This window comes from Alternaria triticimaculans, assembly GCF_023758025.1.
Source record: "Alternaria triticimaculans strain BMP 0046 chromosome Unknown scaffold_21, whole genome shotgun sequence".
Lineage (NCBI taxonomy): Eukaryota > Fungi > Ascomycota > Dothideomycetes > Pleosporales > Pleosporaceae > Alternaria > Alternaria triticimaculans.
In genome coordinates this window covers 447,049-469,865 of record NW_026055978.1, presented here as the reverse complement: position 1 = coordinate 469,865, position 22,817 = coordinate 447,049, and the positions used below count along the sequence as shown (strand labels likewise).

General features: G+C 44.6%; 5 protein-coding genes across 5 annotated transcripts; 4 read left to right on the top strand and 1 right to left on the bottom strand.

Moving 5' to 3' along the window:
* Window positions 1-2,962: 2,962 nt before the first annotated feature.
* J4E78_009629 (uncharacterized protein) lies at window positions 2,963-4,482 on the top strand (the record flags this gene model as incomplete). Its single annotated transcript, XM_049370218.1, has 3 exons — window positions 2,963-3,095; window positions 3,157-3,537; window positions 3,587-4,482. The coding sequence occupies 3 exons, from the start codon at window positions 2,963-2,965 to the stop codon at window positions 4,480-4,482; spliced, it is 1,410 nt and encodes a 469-aa protein (XP_049218218.1).
* Window positions 4,483-4,610: 128 nt separating this feature from the next.
* Window positions 4,611-5,371, bottom strand: J4E78_009628 (uncharacterized protein; the record flags this gene model as incomplete). Its single annotated transcript, XM_049370217.1, has 3 exons — window positions 4,611-4,906; window positions 4,958-5,341; window positions 5,368-5,371. 3 exons carry the CDS (start codon window positions 5,369-5,371, stop codon window positions 4,611-4,613), a joined length of 684 nt encoding a protein of 227 aa, XP_049218217.1.
* A 2,739-nt stretch (window positions 5,372-8,110) lies between these two features.
* J4E78_009627 (uncharacterized protein) lies at window positions 8,111-9,024 on the top strand (the record flags this gene model as incomplete). The annotated part of the gene is made up of 2 exons (XM_049370216.1): window positions 8,111-8,618; window positions 8,675-9,024. 2 exons carry the CDS (start codon window positions 8,111-8,113, stop codon window positions 9,022-9,024), a joined length of 858 nt encoding a protein of 285 aa, XP_049218216.1.
* Window positions 9,025-13,609: 4,585 nt separating this feature from the next.
* Window positions 13,610-14,438, top strand: J4E78_009626 (uncharacterized protein; the record flags this gene model as incomplete). Its single annotated transcript, XM_049370215.1, has 3 exons — window positions 13,610-13,652; window positions 13,705-14,302; window positions 14,354-14,438. The coding sequence occupies 3 exons, from the start codon at window positions 13,610-13,612 to the stop codon at window positions 14,436-14,438; spliced, it is 726 nt and encodes a 241-aa protein (XP_049218215.1).
* Window positions 14,439-14,996: 558 nt separating this feature from the next.
* On the top strand, window positions 14,997-16,340 carry J4E78_009625 (uncharacterized protein; the record flags this gene model as incomplete). The annotated part of the gene is made up of 6 exons (XM_049370214.1): window positions 14,997-15,251; window positions 15,309-15,485; window positions 15,535-15,662; window positions 15,711-15,779; window positions 15,829-15,976; window positions 16,032-16,340. 6 exons carry the CDS (start codon window positions 14,997-14,999, stop codon window positions 16,338-16,340), a joined length of 1,086 nt encoding a protein of 361 aa, XP_049218214.1.
* Between the last annotated feature and the right edge of the window lie 6,477 nt (window positions 16,341-22,817).

Here is a 22,817-nt window from a genome sequence, read left to right as displayed (position 1 = left end):
CCCCCCCCGCCCCCCCCCCCCCCCCCCCCCCCCCCCCCCCGGGATTCATCGTCACGTGACCAGCACACTCCACATGCTGTCGGTGCCCAGGAGCAGCCAAAACCCATCAAGTTGACCATTATTTTTTGCACTAACTACATCAAGCGATTTCGCAAGTCTTCGCTGTAACGCCTTGAAACTCAACATTTGAGCTGAAAATGAGCTCTCAAGGCCTATTCAGACTCTACTACCTTTTCTCCGTTTTCGAAATCACTTTCTGGACGTTTGTTGTTGTGTTGTGCTCGATTCTGTGCTCAGATTGACTTGAAAAGGCTTGGCGGCGGAGCTACGACCCCTTCGCCTCCGATGGCCGACCCCACCAACGTGAGTGAAGCCTATTTGTTCTGCGCCGGTGTGATTCTAGGCCAATCATCGCCCTGTATCTCATTGACTCCTTCCGACGCTGCCTCCAATGCGCGCTTTCTCGTCTGCCTTGCTAACATACGATTACGTCTAGTTTCTCGACGCAGCAACGACATCAACCCAACCAGATTTTGTGAATTCCAGCGACGAAAGGTATTCGCAATTTCTTCTAATGAAGCATCACGCACTGTAGCCTCACGCATCAGCTTGCAAGGGTGCTGCGTACAGTAGCTGAGCTGCGTACGCAAAGCGTCAATTGCAGTAGCAGCTTTGATATCCACTTATACGGTACTGACAATACTACGCACTAGTAGCATCTGGAACGAAGCCGCTTCAGACGTCGATGGGCAGGATGCCTTCTATCACAACGCCAATAATCCATATTCGGAGCCTGACAGCTTCTTCGATGTCGATGGTCACATCCCGCAAGTCGATAGCTGGACCAGCTACTTTACCCAGGATATCCCGCACAATGGCTACGTTTCCCTAGGTGATATAGAACACGGCAACACTCTCAGTGTTTCTGTCACCGCTACGCAGCCGCTCCAGTCGCTGTTTGACGGGGGAGATGTGCAAGATGACAACGGGTTGACTAATCTCTGGCCTCCACATGGCGTCCCTGCTGACCAAGATGCTGTTTTGGACTATACCGATGCAGAGCTTCCGGACTTTGGCCTATGGATGCAAGATGCAGAATTCATTCATGCAGACCCAATTCAGCAGCCGGAGGATCATCTGCAGATATCAACGTCACAACGCAGCCCGTATAGTGACTCGTCTACATCGACCGAATGTCAAAGACTGCTGCAAATAGTTCGGCGTTGGCTCTCCGATCATGCATCTCGGCCTTATCCTTCACGGGCAGAGAAGGAAAAACTTGCTGAATCTACCGGGTGCTCTGTGGATCAAGTCAAAATCTGTTTTAGGAACACTCGAGCCCGTGAGAAGCACTGTAAGTGTGATATTCTGTGTTATCATGTCTTGGCAACCCCGCTGACATTACTGCCAGTGTTTGACGGCCATGCCAAGGTGCAAAATGGCCAGGTTACGTCCAATACCGGACTGCACTCCAACATGTCGGCTCAATCAAGCTACGCACAACCTGTACACGTGTCTCTCACTGATGATAACGTTGTTTGCCCGCCTGAAACAGACACGAGCAACAGCAGTTCATGGCCTTCGCCGTCCGACCCAGGCTATCCCACGCCAGACAGCAATGAAGACACTGAGACCCAGGTCTACCAACATCCTGCAGCAAACCCAGCGCGTCAGAAAGCGTTCAGTGCGTCCGCTCTGCAGGAAGCTGCCATGCCAAAGCGCAAAGGTCGGAGGTATCACGCTCAGCGACACCAATACAGCACGAGCGAGCACCCGCCTTTTTCTCCACAGCAAGCCTCGTCTTCTCCCAGCTTTCAGGAATCAGAGAACATATATCCCTGCACTGTATGTGTCAAGGCGTTCAAGAACGCTTCGGCCTGGAAGAGACATGAGGCTAGTGTGCACGGCTATAACGATCGAGAATGGGTCTGCATGTTGACGGATGCATTCAAGCTGCAGTCTGAGTGTGTCTTCTGCTTGGAGCCAATTGACTCGATCGATCATCTTGGCAAGCATACAATCCATCCCTGTTTGAACAAGTGCACCGCCGAGCGTAGTTTTCCTCGCAAGGATCTTCTCAAACAGCACGTCTTGCTTGCGCATCTCGCGGGTGCACCTCCGTCGATCAAAAAGACATTCGAGATACCCACGGAATGGTCGAGAGGGTTGGATGTCTCGCCTGGTGGACCTGGCTCCCGCTGGTGTGGGTTCTGCGGCTGTACGCGTGAGACTACCGCGGACAGGATGGATCATGTTGCGCAACACTTTCGTGATGGTCAGAAGATGACGAGTTGGATTCGGATGTAATGTGTCAGACAATGGATCTTTTTCGGCGTTTCTGTTTTTGTATTTTTAGCACACTTACGATTATTGTCATGAACTTCACAAGATTATTGAATTGTTTCTACCCGATGTTCTTCCTTCCAGGCGTTCTCTTTGATTGTCATCGCACCCACTCCTTGCCTATCGTACTTCATCCAAAGCCCATGTTCCAGATTCTTCTTTAGTGCAGTTGCTCGGGTGTGACAACAGCCGAGTGCGAGTGCGCGGTTTCGCGACGCGGGGCTAGCGTGGAAGGCGAGCGCGTCACCCAGCGCAGACGTACTCTCTAGCTTTCCGGGAAACTACATCTGTGTTCAGTCATGCTGTTGGCGCTTCGACCCAGCATCATACTGCGACATAACTTCCGCGCCAATGCACGCCTTGCCGCGACCCAAGCCTCTCGAGCTCTCACCATAACATGTCGTGGTAACTACAGCGCGCTCCCAACCTTGTCAGCAAGCCAACGAAAGCAGGCAAACCGATCAATCGCGAGGACCTATTCAAGTACACGAACGGACGTTTCTTGGCAAACGAGAAGAAAGCGGTTGATCGCAGATATGTAACATTCGATCTAGATCAGCTTTGCGCCGTAGCTGCGACGACTGGTGGGCGGCACTCACCCGTCTGCGCAATCGACAAGATGGAAGGAGGGTTTAGCAGAGCACTTCTTTTGCGCAAAGAAGATGGCAGCGAGATCGTTGCGAAAATACCCTTCCCTATTGCAGGGCCACCAAAATACACCACGGCGTCGGAGGTGGCTGTTCTCAAATACCGTACGTCCTCGTTGTTCTGGAAAGCCTCCGTGACATCGGCTCATCCAATCGCTGTCGGCAGTAAACAAGTATACTCAAGTCCTGGTACCCAAAGTTTCGGCCTGGGACGCCGATCCGTCCAATCCTGTCGGCGCCGAGTACATCATCATGGAAAAGGCTCTCGGCGTTCAGCTATACAACGTATGGGATGATCTGAATGACTTGGACCGGTTGCGCCTCCTACGACAATTAGCCATATTCGAGAGCGAAATGACTAAGATCCGCCTTCCGGCGAGCGGAAGTCTTTACCTTTCTAAATCTATGGCAGAAAACGATGCACATGTCTCCTTGGACCAGGAGATGGATCCTTCTGGAGAGTTCTGTATAGGTCCATCGTGCGAGCGAGGATGGCATGTTCCCGACGAAAGTGCAAGTCTATCCCCCCATTTCAATCGGGGACCATGTGAGTGCAATCCTGGACGGGCCATACTGTAGCTGACCTTACTTCATAGGGCCAGATTTATCATCTTTCGGAACCGCTCTAGTCGACCGAGAGCTTGCGATCCTGCGAAATCGTTCTTTCAACGCAACATCTGGCTCACCACGAGGAACTCTCGATGAGCAGATCGATGCTCTTAACATGACTAGAGAGGTCATGTCTCGACTGCACGAGCGCACACTCGTTAGCAAGGTCTCCAATCCAGTGCTATGGCACACCGACCTCCACATGGGCAACATCTACGTCTCAGGGCAAAATCCACCCCAAATTTCATCGATCATTGATTGGCAATCGATTGTAGTCTCGCCATTGTTCCTACAGGCACGCTTTCCAGAATTCCTGACAGTTGACGAAGACTACCAATTGGGCACTATGGAGCTCCCACCGCCACCGCCTGATCTAGATAAGATGGACGCTGGCGACAAGAGATTATCAGAGTTCAAGTACGAGCAAGCAAAAGCAACAAAGCCGTATGAATTAAACTGCGCAGCTCAGAACACAATGGCTTGGAAGGCGTTGAAGTTACCGGCATTCCTCCGGGAGCTCTTCACACGATGTGCAGAAGTCTCGGAAGAGGGCGAGATACCACTTCGCGCATGTCTCATTGAGGTTGCCGCAGTATGGAACAGGATTGGCTTCAAAGACGAATGCCCACTCAACTTTAGCGAGGAGGATTTGCAGAAGCACGAGCAACAATTCGAAGAATACAGCAACTACCACAATGTACACGAATTGGCGAGAGAGATCATTAGCACGGATTTCGAAGGCTGGATCAATCCGCGACTGGACTTCTCTGCGAAACAACAACAAAACCAAGGACTACTAAAAGAGTTCGTGCGCAGGAGCAGTGAATTTGGCATGACGCCGGAGAAGATGAGGAGCATATGGCCGTACTTAGATCGGTCGTGATGGTACAAGGCATGCGAAAGCGTCGCGCATCGTCGTTGGGTCAGAGTCAGTTACATGGTAGCTTACAAGATTCCTAGCATACAAAACCGCGGCATACTTCGGAAGCTTCACAAACAGCTGGAAGCCTTTCACGTTTGTGCGTTCACCGCTGCCGCTTTCTCTTCACCAATGGCACCCGAAAGATCTTCTTGCTGCTTCGACGTGTCGTGGGCGGATTTTCCCTGCGCTACTTTCGGAATGTACTCTGGCGACTCAAGCTCTCTTGCCGGTAGAACCCCGTACAGCTCGGCAGGCCCATGACTATCGGCGCATTTCGCATTGACCTCACGGTTTCTTGTGTCTCCCATCATCTCACCAGTGCCAATGTGGTGTTGTGTCCATTTCTGATCGTGGCCGGAAGTGTCCCAGGAATATGTGGGAGGGGCTATACGCAGTCAGTAATGATACTCATCTGGTTCGTGTTATAGAAGCGTACGTGAGAATCCATTTGATGGTGCGAGACCAGTAGTTGTTGTAGGCGACGCCAGTTCAGCTTTTGGTATCACCTGGCCGTTCGCTGCCTCTGCTTCGGCATTGGCTTTCTGATTGCGCCGGCGCCGAAACAGAAAGAACACGACTGCGGCGATGATAATCACGCCAGCGAGTGATCCTCCAACAGCACCTCCAATGACTCCGCTAGAAACTCTATCGGGGCTGGCGGAAGCTGATGGTGTAGGCGTATCACTGGCGGGCGCAGATGTGCTGACAGCAGTTGAGAATGCCGTAGGCGCAGGAACAGTGGACGAAAGAGCGACGTTCAAGTCGTGGAAGTAGTGGTACTGATCTGGTCGGTCCCAGAACGCTGGCTCTAGCTGCCCCTCTGGACATGTCGAATTGTTCATGCACGCATCTTCGTTGCAACATCCATAGAATGTCGGGGCCATCGAACAAGTCCAGAAGGGTGTCGTACCACCACATGATGCGCCAGGCGAGATATTGTTGAGTCTTGGATTTCGTCCCGCTGGTTTCAGAGCATCACCGAAGCAGGCATGCTGGCACGGATCCGACATGCAGCACCCGACGAACTTTGTGCCTGTCTCGCAGACGTACCTGCTTATTGTCAGTGTCGTACCTTGTAGCGCCATTGAGCCACGCTTTCGTGTCGAAGGTGATGTTCATTCTGATATCGGATTGTTGACGCACCAAGTACCACCATCTGGACAGAAGAAGTCGCCCGGCTCAGCTGCTGCATAGCTTGGGTCCGCCATGTCGAAAACTTCTTTTAAGGTATGAGAGAACGGAGAATTGGCAGCAATCTAAGACAGCAGAGAAGAATGTAATAATAGACCAGACTGAGGTGTCGACCTACGTAAGTGCGCGAAGCAGCCCTCAGGCGCCCGTCATACTTAAGAGCTGGCTATCGCAGACCCAAGAACGCCAAGTAATTGCAACCCAAGACATATATTGCCGTTATGACGCAGTCGCAACAGCTATGGCAAGATATGCCCTGAATGATCCAGTGAAGGACCCTCTGGCGGCCTATTCGTCCTTCATGGCTGCAGAATGGGCTGTCATGCGAGCAGCGTTCGCATATGGTAATCCAGACGCCACCGGACAGGGGACAGCTCGCATAGCAAGCCTATAGAAGGCTCAGAGACTGAGCAAGACAGAAAGCTGGGGCCGGTCAGACTGGATTCTGGTGGGGATCAGACCCCAAGATGGTAGGTGGGTTGATTCGTGCAAAGCGCGCTGATTGGCAGGAGTACGCATTTTGCCAGATGCTCATACATGCGTTAAGCAAGGGCGTGGTCAATACTTGGAATGTGAGCGGTATATCTGCTGCAAGGGTTGCCCTTTCAGATAACGGGTATCTCCCTTCCAGAAGTCCACGTCCTCATGCAACTGGAAAATGTTGCTTGGATGCGCACTAATAATCGCTCGTGAGCTCCAAGGCAGGATGATGAGCAGCGTCTAGAACAATAACTTTACCGTCTTTTATGGTATCCCGATGCCTTCGTGATGGTTGGAAATACCCCATCTGTAGCAGCTCGTCCTTGGTTGATTGAAATGGCATAAGATAACATGTTTGTCGTAGGAATGCATCTGCGTAGGCATTGTATGAGGCGCGTGACGCTCATCTTGGTGTGGCATACGATATTCCTACCTGAATATGACCGAATAGAGCAAGAGTAGTAATGGCTATTGTATGAGAACAATGCATGTTGGCGGCCTTTGCGTGCCCTTCCTTCGCTGTTTTCTCGGAGATCTTTCCAGTACATCTCCCCGTATATGAGTCGCCGAGGCCCATGCTGCTGCAATGTATGGAGTGCTTCGATTCATGTAATTGCAAACGGCATTTTTCAGTCATGCATATCATCTGTGGGAATTTTGCGAATGTTCTTCTAGATGGTGAAGGAGTGAGCGTACTGAATCTGCCGTGGTGCGGTAATTCCTCGGGCAAACTAGGCAAGAAGGCTGCCCCGCACCGGCACCCCGCGCAGCGCAGCGTACCTTCTCTTGCCTTTTTCTAAAGTGCGCATTACGGAGTACCTAGAAGACGTCGCACTAACTTCAATGATCTGATGCTTGTTTCTTCGCTGCGATAGCTTTGTTCGGTAAAATCGACATCATCTACGGTGTCGCTTTAAGCAGATAGAAGAACAGTCGCCCCCTTCTGATGCAAGCTATCACAAGCCGCTCTAAGATAGCAAGCTCTTGTGTTAACAATACTTCTCTTTTTAAGAGAACCTAATTATATAAGTGCATATAAATTTTAGAAGTTATAAGTTGCTTATTATAATAGGTTATTAAGTATACTATAGAATAGAGGTAATAGTTCTAGAGTACAACTTCGCGCATATAGCAACTATATAAGTTAGAAGCAGAGTATATAAGGCACCTTAGCGTTATTATTGCTTATACAACATATATATACTATAGCACTTTCTCTTATCTCTATTACCTTTAAAATTCTAATTTAACTATATATTTTTATTAACGTTAAATGCTGCTAGCTCTTGCCTACTAATATAGTAAGAGCAACCTACTACTAAGTAGCTATATAAACTAAGTATTATCTATAAATACTTATAAACGCAAATATAAACCTATACGCTTAATAGAGCGTTAGGTTATATAAGTTCTGCCTTAAGCGCCTACTTAGTACGTAATGTAATACAACTTATAACAAGTATACGCTAACAGCGTGCAGGTCTATACTAAGTAAATAAATACTTTTTCTACGCTAAGATAGCTGTAGTAAATATACTACTTATTTATCTAAGTTAGCTAGGTTACTAGCTCTTATAAGTAGAGACTACTTTTCTTACTTAGAGTAATATTAGTAGCAACACAGAATAGTAAAAGCACACTAACATACTTCTTACCTCTTATAATATATAGGTTAAGATATAAGTTAGTATTTAAGCTATCTTAGACAGCAAGAATAAGTACAGAACCTTATACTAGAGTAAATAAAATATATTATAAAACATATAATTGTATAGGTAATAATAGCTGTAGGTAAGACACAAGAGTCTAAGATAGCAGTGTTCGAAGACAACATGCATCATGTAAGTAAAAGTTGATAAATGTGTATTGTATTACTCATGTAAGTTACTAGCCTATCGCTGCGTTTCAAGCAGCCGCAATGCCCGAGCTGTTCAGTTCAATGCCTTCCAGTCCACAGATCCATGTGCAATATCTCGCCCCAGGACATAAGCTCATCACCCCAGAACAATTTCACGCTTCAAAACCAGAAAGCATTACGGGCATGCTCGCGAAGATGTCACCAACGATGGCAGTAAAATGGGGGCACCATGCTTCTCTCATCGAAGCTAAGAACATGCTGTATGTGGCTGAAAAGACATCAATTCCCGTCCCAAAACTATATGCAGCATATGCATACGGACCCATAGACCGAGACCTTGATGATCATGCGACGGTCTACGATGTATATATCTTTATGGAGTTTATCGAAGGCGAAGACTTGGGGAAGTCATGGGATAAACACAACTCCACCGAGAAACAAGCAATCTCGGCGGACTTCAAAAAGCACATGGACGAGCTGCGCTCTCTTCCGCCAGCTAATTACATCGGATCTGTGGACGAAGGACCAGTCACTGATAATATCTTAGAATGGTCAACATCTTCTCGAGGTCAGCTGTTACACCAATTCCAAGTACTAACAGCGCATCTCTGACGAGATACCTAGGTCCGTTCAGAAGCATAGAAGACTTCAATGCTACAATAATAGACGCCTTTGTCACGAAGTCCAAAACCCAGATTGGCCCTTACGCCTGCGGCATGCTCAATGCACATAAGCATGGTATTGTCTTCACTCATGGGGATCTCAGACCGGACAATATCATAGTCAAGGATGGTCGTGTGGCTGCAATCATCGACTGGGAGTTGTCAGGGTGGTACCCGGAATATTGGGAGTTCGCCAAGGCATTCTATATCGAGTGGTTTGTCAACGACTGGGGATCGCATTTACTAGGCGTTCTTGAACCTTATTACTGTGAGCAATTGATGCATGCCAGATTGATGGAGGTTTTGTGGTAGTTGATGATAGAGCTGTTGGTACCGGAGTCTGGAGCGCCGTATGGGTTACTGACATTTTTTCTGTTGGCTTCATACTACAATTATCCGTATCACTTCCTACGCTTGTACTTGCAAGCTGGTTGGTATCGTTTCCATTTTCATTTCTCCTGGTGCTATCTTTGATCATGAGGCTACGTTCGTAATCTACGTTGCCTTCTTCGGTATTGCATCCACACCCCAAAAGCCGCAAGGACTACAGCAGGTACACCAACCCCAATCCCAACTTTAGCGTCAGTCGTTAGTCCCTCTTTTGAGTTATCTGATGACGGTGCAATAGCCGCTGTCGCTGTTTCTGACAGTTGGCTGGACGCTGATGTACTAGTTGGCTTGAAGAAATTTGTTTGCAACGATGTGGGAATTGGAGTGCTGAGCGGCGCGTATGATGATGAAGGGGTATCCTCGATCTTCCCCGAGTCCGACCGTAGGATGATCGTTCCATCTTCGTTCACATATACACCAGAATGGTCGCTGCAACATGTAGTGTTGCCTTTGCCGCAACAAAAGCTGCCGTCACCGCAGGGCGATACGTGGGTGTAATCCGGTTGGCGACCTAGCATTTACACTCAGTGCTCCGCGATAAAAGTGCTCGAGGATGATGCTTACCACAAGCCTCCCATAGCGGACTGCATCCACTGCCCTCCTCATCCCAGTTCTGATGTGTACATGCGACAACGAAGTACTGTCCTTTCCAGTAGTCGCTGTAACAGGCGCCTTGTATACACACGTCGTCTGCATAGCCGTCGGATCGATCGAGGTAGCAACACATGTTTGACCCGGGACAGGGTCGTGGAACCATGTCTAATAGTCCATCGCTTCTATAGCAAACGCCGTAGGTAGGTAACGCGCGAGCGAACAGAAGCACAAGATAAATTAAAGGTAAGAGTGTCCAGAGATGCTGCGATGCCATTATGTCAGGAAGAGAGAGAGAGGCTGGAGAGAAACGACCAGACGAAAAGTAGCATGCGCCTTGAGTGCTGAAAATTGATGGGATACAGATATAAGGAGCAGTCTTTCCACCTATATTTCGCACGTGTATACGCGTATGGCTTCTTGTGCAGAGCACTTCACCGGTTTGTGAGAGCCTGTTAGACACGTGGGCACATACAATTGCCCCCTTACGAACAGCATCGTCATAACGGGGGCTGTATTGCCTCACGTCGAAGTTGTGTAACTGCTCGACGTGCTGTGTCGTGGCTTGCGCCGGGTAGAAGGCTGGCAGTAGCGTATCTTAGGAACTGGGCGTCGCGCTCTCCATCGCGCGCGCGCGCGCAGCGATGGAAACTTCCCGACCCTCCACCTCAGTTGCTGTCCATATCGATCGGTTAAGTTTCGTCGCAATGCGTGCTGCCATCTGCTGAAGGTAGCGTTAATTGTCTCAAAAGAGTTGAGAAAAGAAGTGAGGCAGCTGCGTGTCGGCCAAGCGGGAAGCTTATTACAGGGCCCCGAGGAGGACCCCACACAGCCACCACGCTAGATCAAAAGGAGTAGATCGTGACGAGATCACACGCCCTTTGTTCAACGTGCAGCTCTGCTATACGATACCAGAATACTTAAAACGGTAGATAAGCGTCGAATCGAGCAAATACTGAAGGTTCATTTTTGTGTCCTACAGTATCGAGATCTTCTCCCAAGTTGGAGCCAGAGCTAGAGCTTCACCGGCCATATAGCCGTGCATGTAAGCTTCGCCAACAACCGCGAACATGTTGTTTCTCGGTCGAAGTATGATCGGGAAATTGCAGCCAGAGATGATGAAGACCGCATCGCGGGACCGGGCCTCTACTGGGCCAATCCCAATATATCCCTGCTCCGTCACGAAAAGCCGCCGTTGTCGCATAATGTTTCTCATCGTCGGCGCTCTCCTATCGTACTTTACATTACCCCCACCAGTAAGTGTCGTCATTACGATCGAGTCATGCGGTGAAGTGGCGAGCTCTCCCCTTTCCGCCGACACTATCTGTCGTGCCTCGGTAGACACAAACTTCGATTGTATGATGAAGTCGAAAGCCTGATTGATGAATTCACCATCGCGCATGGCAGCGACATCTACGTCCCATACCTCCGCGATGCTGTCCAACTGTATGCCTAGTACCGTCATCACATGCAGATCCTGGCTGAAGGAACTATATGGCTCCGAGCTGCCGGCCGCACGGTAGCCATGTCCTTGGAGCACTACTGCAGAGGTAGAGGTACAAAGTCAGTATATGTCTCACATGCACTTCGTACAGTCAGAACTTACCCATGTCAGTCGACCCCGAATAGCACAGCTTCATCAGTAGATGGCGATTGACGAGTAGAACCGGCTTCTTTGCGTACGCCTCGCGACGCCAATCCGGTACCCATGACGGTAAGCCATCGTTACCATGAATGCCACTGGCCGCCAGTAGGATGTCAAGTCGACCTTCGTTTGCTATGATGTGATGCGCGGTTTCTCGGTACACCTGCTCCATTGACTTGCGGTAATCAGGCGCCACGGAGATACCTTGAGTGTCGCCCACCAATCCTAACACAACGAATACCTTGTCTTTTGGATCCGTAGACGCGCGATCCCAGGTATTCCAGAGCAGTGAAGACAGCGAGCTCCCGTTGACTCTTGCTTTGGCAAGGTTTATCGCCAGTGTATAACGTCGTCGCAATTTGTCCCACTGCGACTGTCTTTTCATGCCTTCCAGGGCATCTCCGATATCATCCCAGGCCTCGGAGTAATCCATGGCCATTTGAAAGGTTTTCCATTCAATTATGGAAGTGCCACATTGTAACACTGCACCCGAAGCACACCATATCTCCTGTACGATCCAGGTCCGCTCCCACCATGGGCGAGTGAGTAGCTCATCGAGAGCCTCCCAATAGGGCTCCCATTCACTCTTGAAATACTTGTCGTAGGGATTACCGTCCATATCATACAGTATGGGATAGCCTGTCACGACGAAATCGTGCTTTGTAGCTTCAGCGGTTTTCACTGCCTCTATGTACCCATTGAATTGTTCCCTTCGGCGCTCACGCAGTTGTTGCAAGCGTGGGTCTGGATCTGGTTTTGGTTTTGGTGTTGGCTTTGGCGGGTCTGGATCTGGTTTTGGTTTTGGTGTTGGCTTTGGCGGGTCTGGTTTTGGCTCTTTATTCTGATGAAATCGCCGCGTCAGCGATGCATTTACTTGTATGAGGCGACTTTTTAGTTTATCCCAATAGGTTGGGCTATTAGCTGTTTCAGTTACCTTTTGACCATGTTTAGACCAGTCGATCGTATACCATTTGCGATGTTTCCTAGCCGTAGCTAGCATCTCCAAAAACTCCATGGCCTGTTCACTCGACTCGGTGGCTGGTCCGATCCATACAATCACGCGCGTCGCATTCTTGTAAATCTTTCTCATGATAGCTACTTGACTGTTGCGCTCAGCAATGTCTTTCTGGTTGATACAAACAGCATCTATCCAAATCTTTCGCTCTTGTGACGCATGTCGAAGATGTTCGAGCGCGACATAAAGGGTTGCAGTGACCAGTAGCGAAGAATCGTCGATCGTAACGGACAGCTTATGGTCATCTTCTCCCCAGGCATACGACAGGCACTCGTACTCGGGATGCGAGTTGATGTCGGCATGCTCAATATTGAGTTTGATTGCCGATCCCCGGTTTGCAGGAAGAATGTTGATGAGACGGATATGATCGGACGCAGTCAGGCTCTCGTATTGATAGGATGGACAGTCCATGACTATACCACGGCGTTCAGATGGACTGATTCGTGACTTCGGCGATGGCAGAAGCTATCTCGACACTGCCAAGCTCAATTGAGAGACCAACAGGTAGGCTTCAGTTGAACACACGACTAGAAAACCTAGCAGTTGTTCCATTCAGCTGTGCTGAAAAGGCTGTTCATCAAGATGTTTCGCATACCTATTCAGGGTATCTTGTGCAACACGCACTCGATGCGAAAGATTATGAGGCTGAGGGGCTGTTGGTGTTGCGGGCATCTTATTATCGTCTGAACTATACCCAATCGAGCTAGGATGCGGGGAGATTTAGGGACAGCTGTCAAGGCCAAATTGCTCTCCACATCGAAACATCGAAACATCAAGGTAAGGGACCGAGGCTAAAAGCAGCTCCAGAACACCGAGCGCGTCAACAGCGATGTTGTGGTGGCATCATACCTATCGCGAAGCTCTGCATGGCGAGTCGCAATAGCGACTCTATCCGCAGACGTGATCATATCGCGCGCGTTCAAAGTCGCGTTGCTGGATGACGACACTGCGCACCAATCTCCTTAGGTACCTCCACTCCGCCGCCATCTTAGCCGTAGTTCTGCCTACGGAGAATTCGTATCCACGAGCTCTGTCGCAGGTTAATCAGAATCGGCACGCGCTAACCTCTCGGCTTCATCAAATCGACGGAGAAACTGACGCCATGTGTGCCATTTTGAGGGTGCACAAGCACGCATGGACTGAATCTGAGGTATGATGAAGCTGGGCGTTTTACATCAAAAGGGCGTCTCGCCTCTGGCTGCGTCGCCTGCGCGTTATTGACAAGACCTCGATATCTGATCACGATGCTGTCAAACATGATGACGCGATTGGCTCTGCCGTTGGCTATCCTCTCATTCTGTAGGTCTCTTATAAATATGGTATGCATGCACACGTGCCTAACGATATGCAGTCCTATCCTTCGTCAATGGTCTTCCCACCGATGCGCTCGTCGCACGCCAGTCGAAAAACCTCCGCATTCTTCCGCTAGGCGACTCCATCACCTGGGGTTACATCAACGGCGGCGGTTCAAATGGCTACCGTGAGCGGCTGCTGGCCGACCTCAAGTCTGGTGGCTACACCGTTGACTTCGTCGGCACGCAACAGTCCGGAACCATGGCGGACAAAGACAACCAAGGTTTCCCTGGCTACACCATCTCCCAGATCCGCGGCGTTGCTGCCGGTGGTCTTGCATTGAAGCCTAACGTTGTTCTGCTCCATGCCGGTACCAACGACCTGAACAGAGGAAACCCTTCCTCAGAGCCAGACGCTGATGCGCCAAGACGACTTGGACTCTTGCTCGACGACGTTCTGAAGGCAGTACCCAACGCGGTCGTCATCGTGGCTAAGATCATCCCATCGAAGCAATCCGGACTTAACGCAAACATCAAGACTTTCAACAACGCGTTGCCTGCTATCGTCGCCTCCAGGGTTAGCAAGGGATCGAAGGTTTCCATTGTCGATATGAACGTCCTCAGCACGAGCAGCGAGTTGAGTGATAACCTGCACCCGTAAGTATTGACCCGTCCATCTGGAGACCGCTCAGCTGACTGATCTTATAGGAATGTCGCCGGATACGCGCGCATGGGTGACATCTGGAACGCGGGCATCAAGGCTGTTGCCGGTTCGATCCCTGCACCTGCTTAGTTGTTCCCAACTCTGGACTTGCGGGGCTGGAATGCCAACACATAGTAGTGTGGTAGAATAGGACACGAGAATCAATTCATGCCTCATGCCATGACTCCGATCTTTCCGATAACGCCACTTCTATCCCTATATTCCTGACTGCGCTTTCCAAGCTTCCCCACGCAAACACGTCGATCCCCGTGCTCCGGTACCACATGTTGTGTCAAGAAAGTAGTCAGGTTGGTGAAGTAATCTCAAGCCTTTAGCCGAATGCGGGATCAGCATATTAGCTCCGCAACTGCCGACATTGCTTCGATGCCACGAGGTCGTACGCATTAGGTGAAGTTGTGGTGACCTTAATATGTGTTTTTTGGTACGGATGGTGTCGGCAGTTGCATGTCGAATGCGGAAGTCAGGAAGGATGGGCAAAGCCTCTGCGTGTGGGTCGCATGGGGTATGTGTGAGAGCTTCGTAGAACGTTCTCCTGGAGTACTTTATCTTCCAGGGCGTCTTCTCTGCATCCTTCTGTACTTCTCCATCACTTACGCATCCTGCCGTGAAGAGACATTGCGAATCGTTATGCTGTTCCCTACTCTCCTCCTCGCCGCAGTTGCGCAGGCTGCGCCTCAGTTCGGTGGCTCTCAGGGCTTTACGATGTTGCGTTTTGGGTGCGCTCAGAATGTTATCGACCGTATCGATCCTCTTGTCAACCCCGGCCAAGCGCCATCACCACACATGCATCAGGTGGTTGGGGGTAATGCGTTCAACGTCACGATGCAGTCGACAGATATCGCCAAGCTTGCGACATGCACTACTTGCGGGTACTCGGAGGATGTAAGTCAATACAGAAGATGGTACGCATGAGAGGCAAAGTTGACGAAGTGGTGACAGCTTTCAAACTACTGGACCGCGAATGTCTACTTCAAGGCCCGCAATGGAACATACAAGCGCGTACCTCAAATCCCTAACAGGGATCTATTCAACGACAAGTACACTGGAAAGACCACCGGAGGCTTTGTCGTCTACTACGTCTCTGGCGGCAAGGGCCAAGTTACCGCCTTCAAGCCCGTAAGCCGTGTACCTGTCCATACAAATCTATGCCTGACACAGAACACAGGGCTTCCGCATGCTCACCGGCGATGCCACCAACCGCGTGTCAAAGGGTATGAAGACCCAGACTTGCTTCCGATGCTACAACGCGCCCAACTTCGGTGGCGACAATGCCGCGCCTTGCCAGGATGCTAAGTGAGCATGCACATCTCGTTGTACCACTGACCATGCTGACGCTCCAAGACTCGACACTGAAGGCTTCCCTACGACACCTTGCCCGGGTGGTATCCGTAGCAACGTTCTCTACCCAACGTAAGTGGCTTTTCACGAACAACCTTGTGCGCCACTGACCCATTGACAGATGCTGGGATGGAAAGAACCTAGACTCGCCCGACCACAAATCGCACGTCGCGTACCCCTCCAACGGCCCGGCTCTTTTCTCAGGTACTGGCACTGGTGGTAATTGCCCATCGACTCATCCCGTCAAGATCCCACAGGTTATGCTCGAGGTCAGTCTCACAATGTCGACCATCGTTCATCGTGGCAAAGCTAACAAGATTGTAGATCGTCTGGGACACCAGCAAGTTCAACAACAAAGCGGAGTGGCCCGCCGATGGCTCGCAACCCTTCGTCCTCTCCACCGGTGACAACACTGGGTATGGACAGCATGGAGACTACGTCTTCGGCTGGAAGGACGACTCGCTTCAGAAGGCTATGGATGATGCCAAGGGATGCATGGGTGCCAACTGCGGTAGCTTGAAGACGCAGCAGCCTGCTGACGGAAACAAGTGTCTCGTTCCCAACCGTGTCAAGGAAGAACGCGACGGCTGGTTGACGGCGCTGCCGGGTATGGAGGGCATGCCGATGTTGTAGTCAAGCTTGACCTAGCATTGAAAACTCAGCGTAGTCGACTTAGGTGTTGTCCTGATAATGTTGACACGATATGAGCTCCTCAAGACATGCGTTCTTTATCTCAAGAATACCCGGCGATAATGTCCGACATAGCTTGTTCCCTTTCCGTCTGTTCAGCTTTAAACGCGACGTCACATCTTGAACAATTATTGCCACTGATAGAAAAGGTTCTGAAACTCGCGTCGGCAACCGTGCAAGCCGAGGGCCTAATCTTAGGGTCGCTCCGTATCATCTTTTGAATGACATTACTGAGTCGCCATCCATCTTGGCCTTCAAAGATGGGCAGCGGTATATCAGTATCGTTGTAAGATTGTACGACCTCGTGAAAGGTCCGCTCATATATCTTGTCATAGTGAGCATCGTTCGCCAGCGCCAGGAAGATCTCAATGAATACACACCCCAAGGAAAACACGTCTGATTTGGTGTTTCTCCTCTCCCACGCCACTACTTCCGGCGCACAGTACCTCCTGGTTATACCCTGTGGATTGCCAGTGGTTGTGCTTTGGCCGATATCTCCGTAATCATATGAAAGACCGAAGTCGGTATACATGATCTGTCCTTGGTGGATCAATATGTTCTGAGGCTTGATGTCTTTGTGTCTGATTGTTTGACTGTGGATGAAGTCCAAGGCCGAAGCTAAGCAGCCGAATGCTGTGCGCAGGACAAGATTCTGGTAAAAGTTCTCCTTGGTCATCTCTTCGCTAGTATGGTGGAAGCCTTGGTCGCGGTAGTTCTGTAGATAACCCGCCAAATCTCCACCATCCGCAGCTGGATCAAGAATCATGGTGAGCTCTCTTTTTTTGACATAAGCAGCATGCACGTTCACGATGTGATGATGGGAAGCCAAACGCTGCATAATCCGGACTTCGTTGAGAAGCTTTCGTTTTGCCTCATCGATATTCCGAGAATAGACGTTTCTGATGGTCTTCCGGGCAAACACAGAACCTGTGTTGAGATCGAGGACCTCTTCCACGCTTGCGCTTCCGCCATGGCCAAGCATACGGATAAGTTGGTATGATGGTTCATTGTTGCTTTGGTCGTCAATGAGGACGAAATCAGCTGCAATATTTGAGGCTGTGGCTCGCGTGTTGAGGGCATTCGCCAGTCGTCGTACGTCTTCCGCACTTTTTAATTGCGATCGAGTAATAGCGCGCAGATGCTTGGCGTGATCGAGTTCAGTAAGGCTGCCTCCATCGTTGTTGTCCTTTGCCGATGCTTCCAATGCAGGATATGGGTCATGCTTCATGTAGTACTCAGAGTTTGGCACATGTTGGTCATCGATCGAAGGAAGTCCAGAAACGTTGGGTCGATCATAGGCGTCGGAAGGATGTACGACGTTCCCAGAATAACCCATCCTGGAGAGTATTTGATTGTCGAGAGCCTGTGACGAATACTGCAAGTTGCTCTGGCCAAGTTGACGCTCGGCAGTGGGCGTGCTCCGAATACTAGGCAGGCTACCCTGTTCCCTCTCGAGGTCCATCTTCGTAGAGCGGCAGGATGTGTACGCAAAGGTAGGCGGGAGGATGGCGAGGAGAGAAGTGGTCTGTCGCAGTAAAGATCAGGAGAGGAGGCTGAGTTTGATCCCCGTGCCAGGTCATCTCAACAGCGCCACCATGCACGAGTGATTGGCCTGAGTTTTATGGGCGCTGCTTCGCCCCCCGCAGCCTGGCAGGCCCAAGGCTGAGTACAAAATGTCGCGTACAGCATGTTGGAAGACATGGATTTAGTGATAAGCGCGATGGATGTTGTGTCCTATTTCTGCAGCGATGAAGACGAGCAAAACGCGTGAGTAGAAGTTGCCGTGTGCAGCGTGAGGACGCGACAACCTTGGAAACTCGCGTGCGTTTGTTCGGGGTGCCAAGGCGCTTAGTTTGATTTGGCCTAGCCTTAACGCGCCCTAGGTGCCGACTCGCAGCTAGGGCTCTTAAGTGCTAGAACGTTTCGACAGAAGAGTTCTAAACTTCTCTGTCTTTCGCGCTTAAGCCTAAGAAGTCTTTTTATAAAAGTACTTTAGTTATATATATTAAAAAAAGAAATATTTAGTAATAGTAGTTTACTAAGCTATTTATCTAAAGTAGTTATTTTTATATATACTTATAGTAGTAAAAAATAACTTTATAATAAATATATAATAAGTTATTATAATAAGTTTTATAATAGCTTATAAAGTAGAAATAGCTTATTTAAAACTAAATATAAAGCTTAACTAGCTTATATATAAGAGCTTTTCTACTATTACTTTTTTTACTTCTTTATTATAATTATAAGTATAATAATTTTTTTTAACTACTTTAACTACTATTTTTTTATTATTACTAATACTTAAGTAGCTTATTTTACTTTTTTAGTTTTTTTTCTACTTTTTAAATATAAGATTATTTATTATATAGCTTTATTTTTTAAAAAATTTTATAATTTATACTATAAAAAAAAGAAGTAAATAAAATACGTACTTAAAATAAAAGTAGTTATTTTTTTATTTAAGAAGCTTAATAATAGTATATAATTTACTTAAGTAATAGTATAAAGTTACTAATATTTTAGTTTTTAGCTTTTTTAAGTTTTATACTAATAAGTATAATAGTTCTAGGTCTTAGGCTTTATTAGCTTAATATTAGACTAATACCTTTACTATATATATATTTTTACTAAGCTTTATAAGAGCTTTTTACTATAATAACTTTATTATTTTATATATATTTATTATCTAATCTTTTATAAAACTTTTATATATTATTATAGTTAATACTATATACTAGTCTACTAGCGTAATCTAAGAGAAACGCTTTAGTAATACTATAAACTCTATTAAGCGCTTTAGTACTTTATATTCTAAGTTCTCTAAAAAGACTATAAAGATTACCTACTAATATAATACTTCTAAAATCTCTAAGCCTATTATAGCTTAGACTACTAATCTATATAGTATAGTATCTATACTTTATTACTAGCGTAATACTACTACTACTATAAACTAAGCTAAGAGTTTAGCTAAGAAACTTACTTAGAAGTTTTAGACTTTAAAATAGTTTTTTTATACTATTAGTAGTACGTTCTTATAAGTAATAGCTCTTTTCTAATAGTTTTATCTATAAGCACGTTTTTAGATACTATTACCTCTAGCTCTTTATACTTCTAGTAGTAGTTTTTAGTAGTTATTAGATACTTAAAACCTTTACTCTAATAACTACTACTTTAATAGTAATATATAAGTTTCTAGCTACTTTATCTTATATAGTAATAATAGTAATAACTATATTTATAGTAATACTAATAGCTTCTAGTTTATTAAAATCTCTAAAAATCTCTCTAAGTCTAAGAGTAAGCTACTTACTACTATTACTATACGCTTTAATAAAAAGTCTATTACTTTTAGTAACTTTAATAACTCTACTAATAAAGCTTATATTAACTCTATCTACTACTTCTTTATAAGTATATAGTAACGTTTTTTATATTTAGTAACTATTACTAATAACTCTAATATAAAAAGTGCCTAGTAAAGTCTATAGTAAGGTTAGAACTTACTTAATAACTTATCTATTACTAGTAGAAACGCTTTATAAAAAGGCTTTTCTACTACTACTATTATTATATTTCTTTCTAACTATTTATACTTTAAGTAATAACTTTCTAAGTTATATATTATCTTTTAAAAAGATAATACTATAATATTTAAACTATAAAAGATAAATAATTAGAGCTAACTCTTTTATAAGAATAAGCTCTTTAAGTTAGATAATATAAAGTATATAAAAGCTAATCTTAAGTTACTATCTATTATTACTAATATTATAAAGTAGCTCTACTTTATATAAAATAACTTTAGTAATAAATACTACTAGTCTAACTACTTTAATAATTACTACTTAAAGTAATCTTAGTAAGTAAAAACTCTACTTAACTAAATTAAAGACCTTAAGAATAAGTATAAGTACTTTAAAAGTAATTTTAATAAGTCTATTAAGCGCGCTATATATCTCTAAGACTAGCTTACTAGCTTAGACTAGTATATTACTAAGCTAAGTAAGTAGCTTTATAACGTAAAAGAAGCTATATATATTAATAGCTAGTAGCTCTAATAAGTAACTAGTAGTTTCTAAAAGCTTACTAAGAGTAAGACTATATATAAGAATTAGTATTACTAGAAGTATACTACTTATATTAGTACTAAGAAGAAGCTCTAGATTAGCGCTACTAATCTTTAGACTTATATTACTATCTAGTAAGCTTTTTAAACTAATATTACTAAACTTAAAGTTTATCTTAAGTAATCTAAAGCTATACTAAGTAAGGCTTCTTATTACTTATATAAGAATAATCTACTAAATACTTTTAATTTTTTAAATAATAAAAACTCTAAGTATTCTTTTTAACTTATTTACTTCTTTTATTACTAAAATTACTATAATAGTTTTAGGCTTTACCTAAGCCTAGGCTAGAATAGAGAAGATATAGGTAAGGTCTAGACTTACTATACAAACCTCTAGATTCTATATATAGCCTCTTAAGTTTTAAGCTTTATAATATTTTATTAATACTTAGTATATTCTAACTCTAAAGCTAGTTTATAATATTTATAAAGCTTTTTTCTTACGTACTATATATAAGTTTAGAAATAAACTAGCTAGGCTTAAGAAATAAAAATAGCTAAAAATATAACTCTATAAGTAATTTTAAACTAACTATAATAACTAATTTAAGACTATGTAAAAGACTACGCCTTATTCTAGATACTCTAAGTCTAAAATAAATACTTTATTTAACGCCTTAAGACTTTAAGTATATAGTTTAATACTATACTTCTCTTTAGTAATACTTTATAAAAGAAAAATACTAGTTTTACTATAAAGGTATCTATTAGTAGTTTTAGCGCTAGTATAAACTCTTTATTTTCTTTTTCTTCTCTACTTATATATATAAATAAGCGTAGGCCTTTTTAAATAAAAAAGCACTTTAGAAGTAATAAAGCGTACTTCTAAGCTTAAAAAGTAATAATTAAGTATAAGCTAGTAATAGACTAAGAGTTTCTAGAGAATAGAAAGTTATAGTTTATATTTATTAACGCTAAACTATTACTTATAGTCTAGTAGTAAGTTATTTTATACTTTAAAATAAGTAAATATAGTACTTAGAATTTACTAGAGTTTCTTAACTACTTATTATTCTACTATAATAATATCTATAGTAAGAAGTAGGCTCTAGTATATCTAGACTACTTATACTAGAAAAAGCGTTAGTTCTTTATAGAATTCTTTATTACTTTTAGCTAGACTCTAGTATAAGTAGGTAGGCTTTACTAAGCTAATAAGTATAAGCTAGACTAGCTTTATAACGTCTTAAATAATTATATAAAAAAGGTTTCTATAAACTAGAGTATATTATATACTAACTATAATACTATAGTTCTTATATATAAGGCTATTATAGTTAATCTTAAAATAGTAGAAATAGAGTCTATTTAGAAGTCTTAGCTCTATTACTCTATATCTATAGCGCCTTAAAAGTAAAACTATAATAGTAATATTTATATAGTAAATATAAGAGTAGTAGATACTATATTTAGAAGCTCTTATAAAAGTTTAGCTTCTAACTAAAAGAACTAGATTTTTATAGATATATTTAGTAAGCGTAAAGTAGTAGGTATTTATATATAGTATAGGCGCGTAGGCTACTATATAAAAGTATACTTAAATATAGCTATAATACGCTCTATTATAATATAATTAGTTAGTTTAAATAAAAAGAAAGTATATTTAGAAAACTAACTACTTCTAAAGAGAGTTTAGCTTAGAAGTAAACTATAGTTAGATTAGTAGAGAAGTTACTAATATATAGTCTTAATACTTACTTAGTTAATATTAGCTAGTTTATAGATAAAAGCCTATTTTTAGTATTTTTATTTTTAGAGAGTGCTAAGTAGATATAGATATTAGTTAACTTAGAGTGTAAATATTTCTACGTAATTAATAAGATAGTTACTAGAAGAGTAAGTACTTAATTTCTTAAATTAACTCTATAGTTACTACGCTAAGTAGTAAGTCTTTTATAGAACTCTATTATTTTATAGTTAGCTATAGTAAAGTATAATATTAATAGTTAGCTAACTTACTTTATTACTTATATAGTTCTAAACTTATATTATAATATTATTCTAAGTAAGCTATAAATATACTAAAAGAGTATTATTCTTAACGTTTTATAAAGCCTTTTTACTATAAATTATACTAAAGAAATAGTAGTGTATAAGTATAATTAGGCTCTAGAGTAGCTAGAGATTATAATAATTAGTATTAAAAAAATAGCTAAGGTAGTAAATTATAGAGCGCGTATTTCTAAGTATAAAGGCGTAGTTCTTATTATAAGTATCTATACTCTTACCTATACTCTATATTAGTTCTATTTCTTATTAAAAGGTATTTAACTTTTTATAGAGCC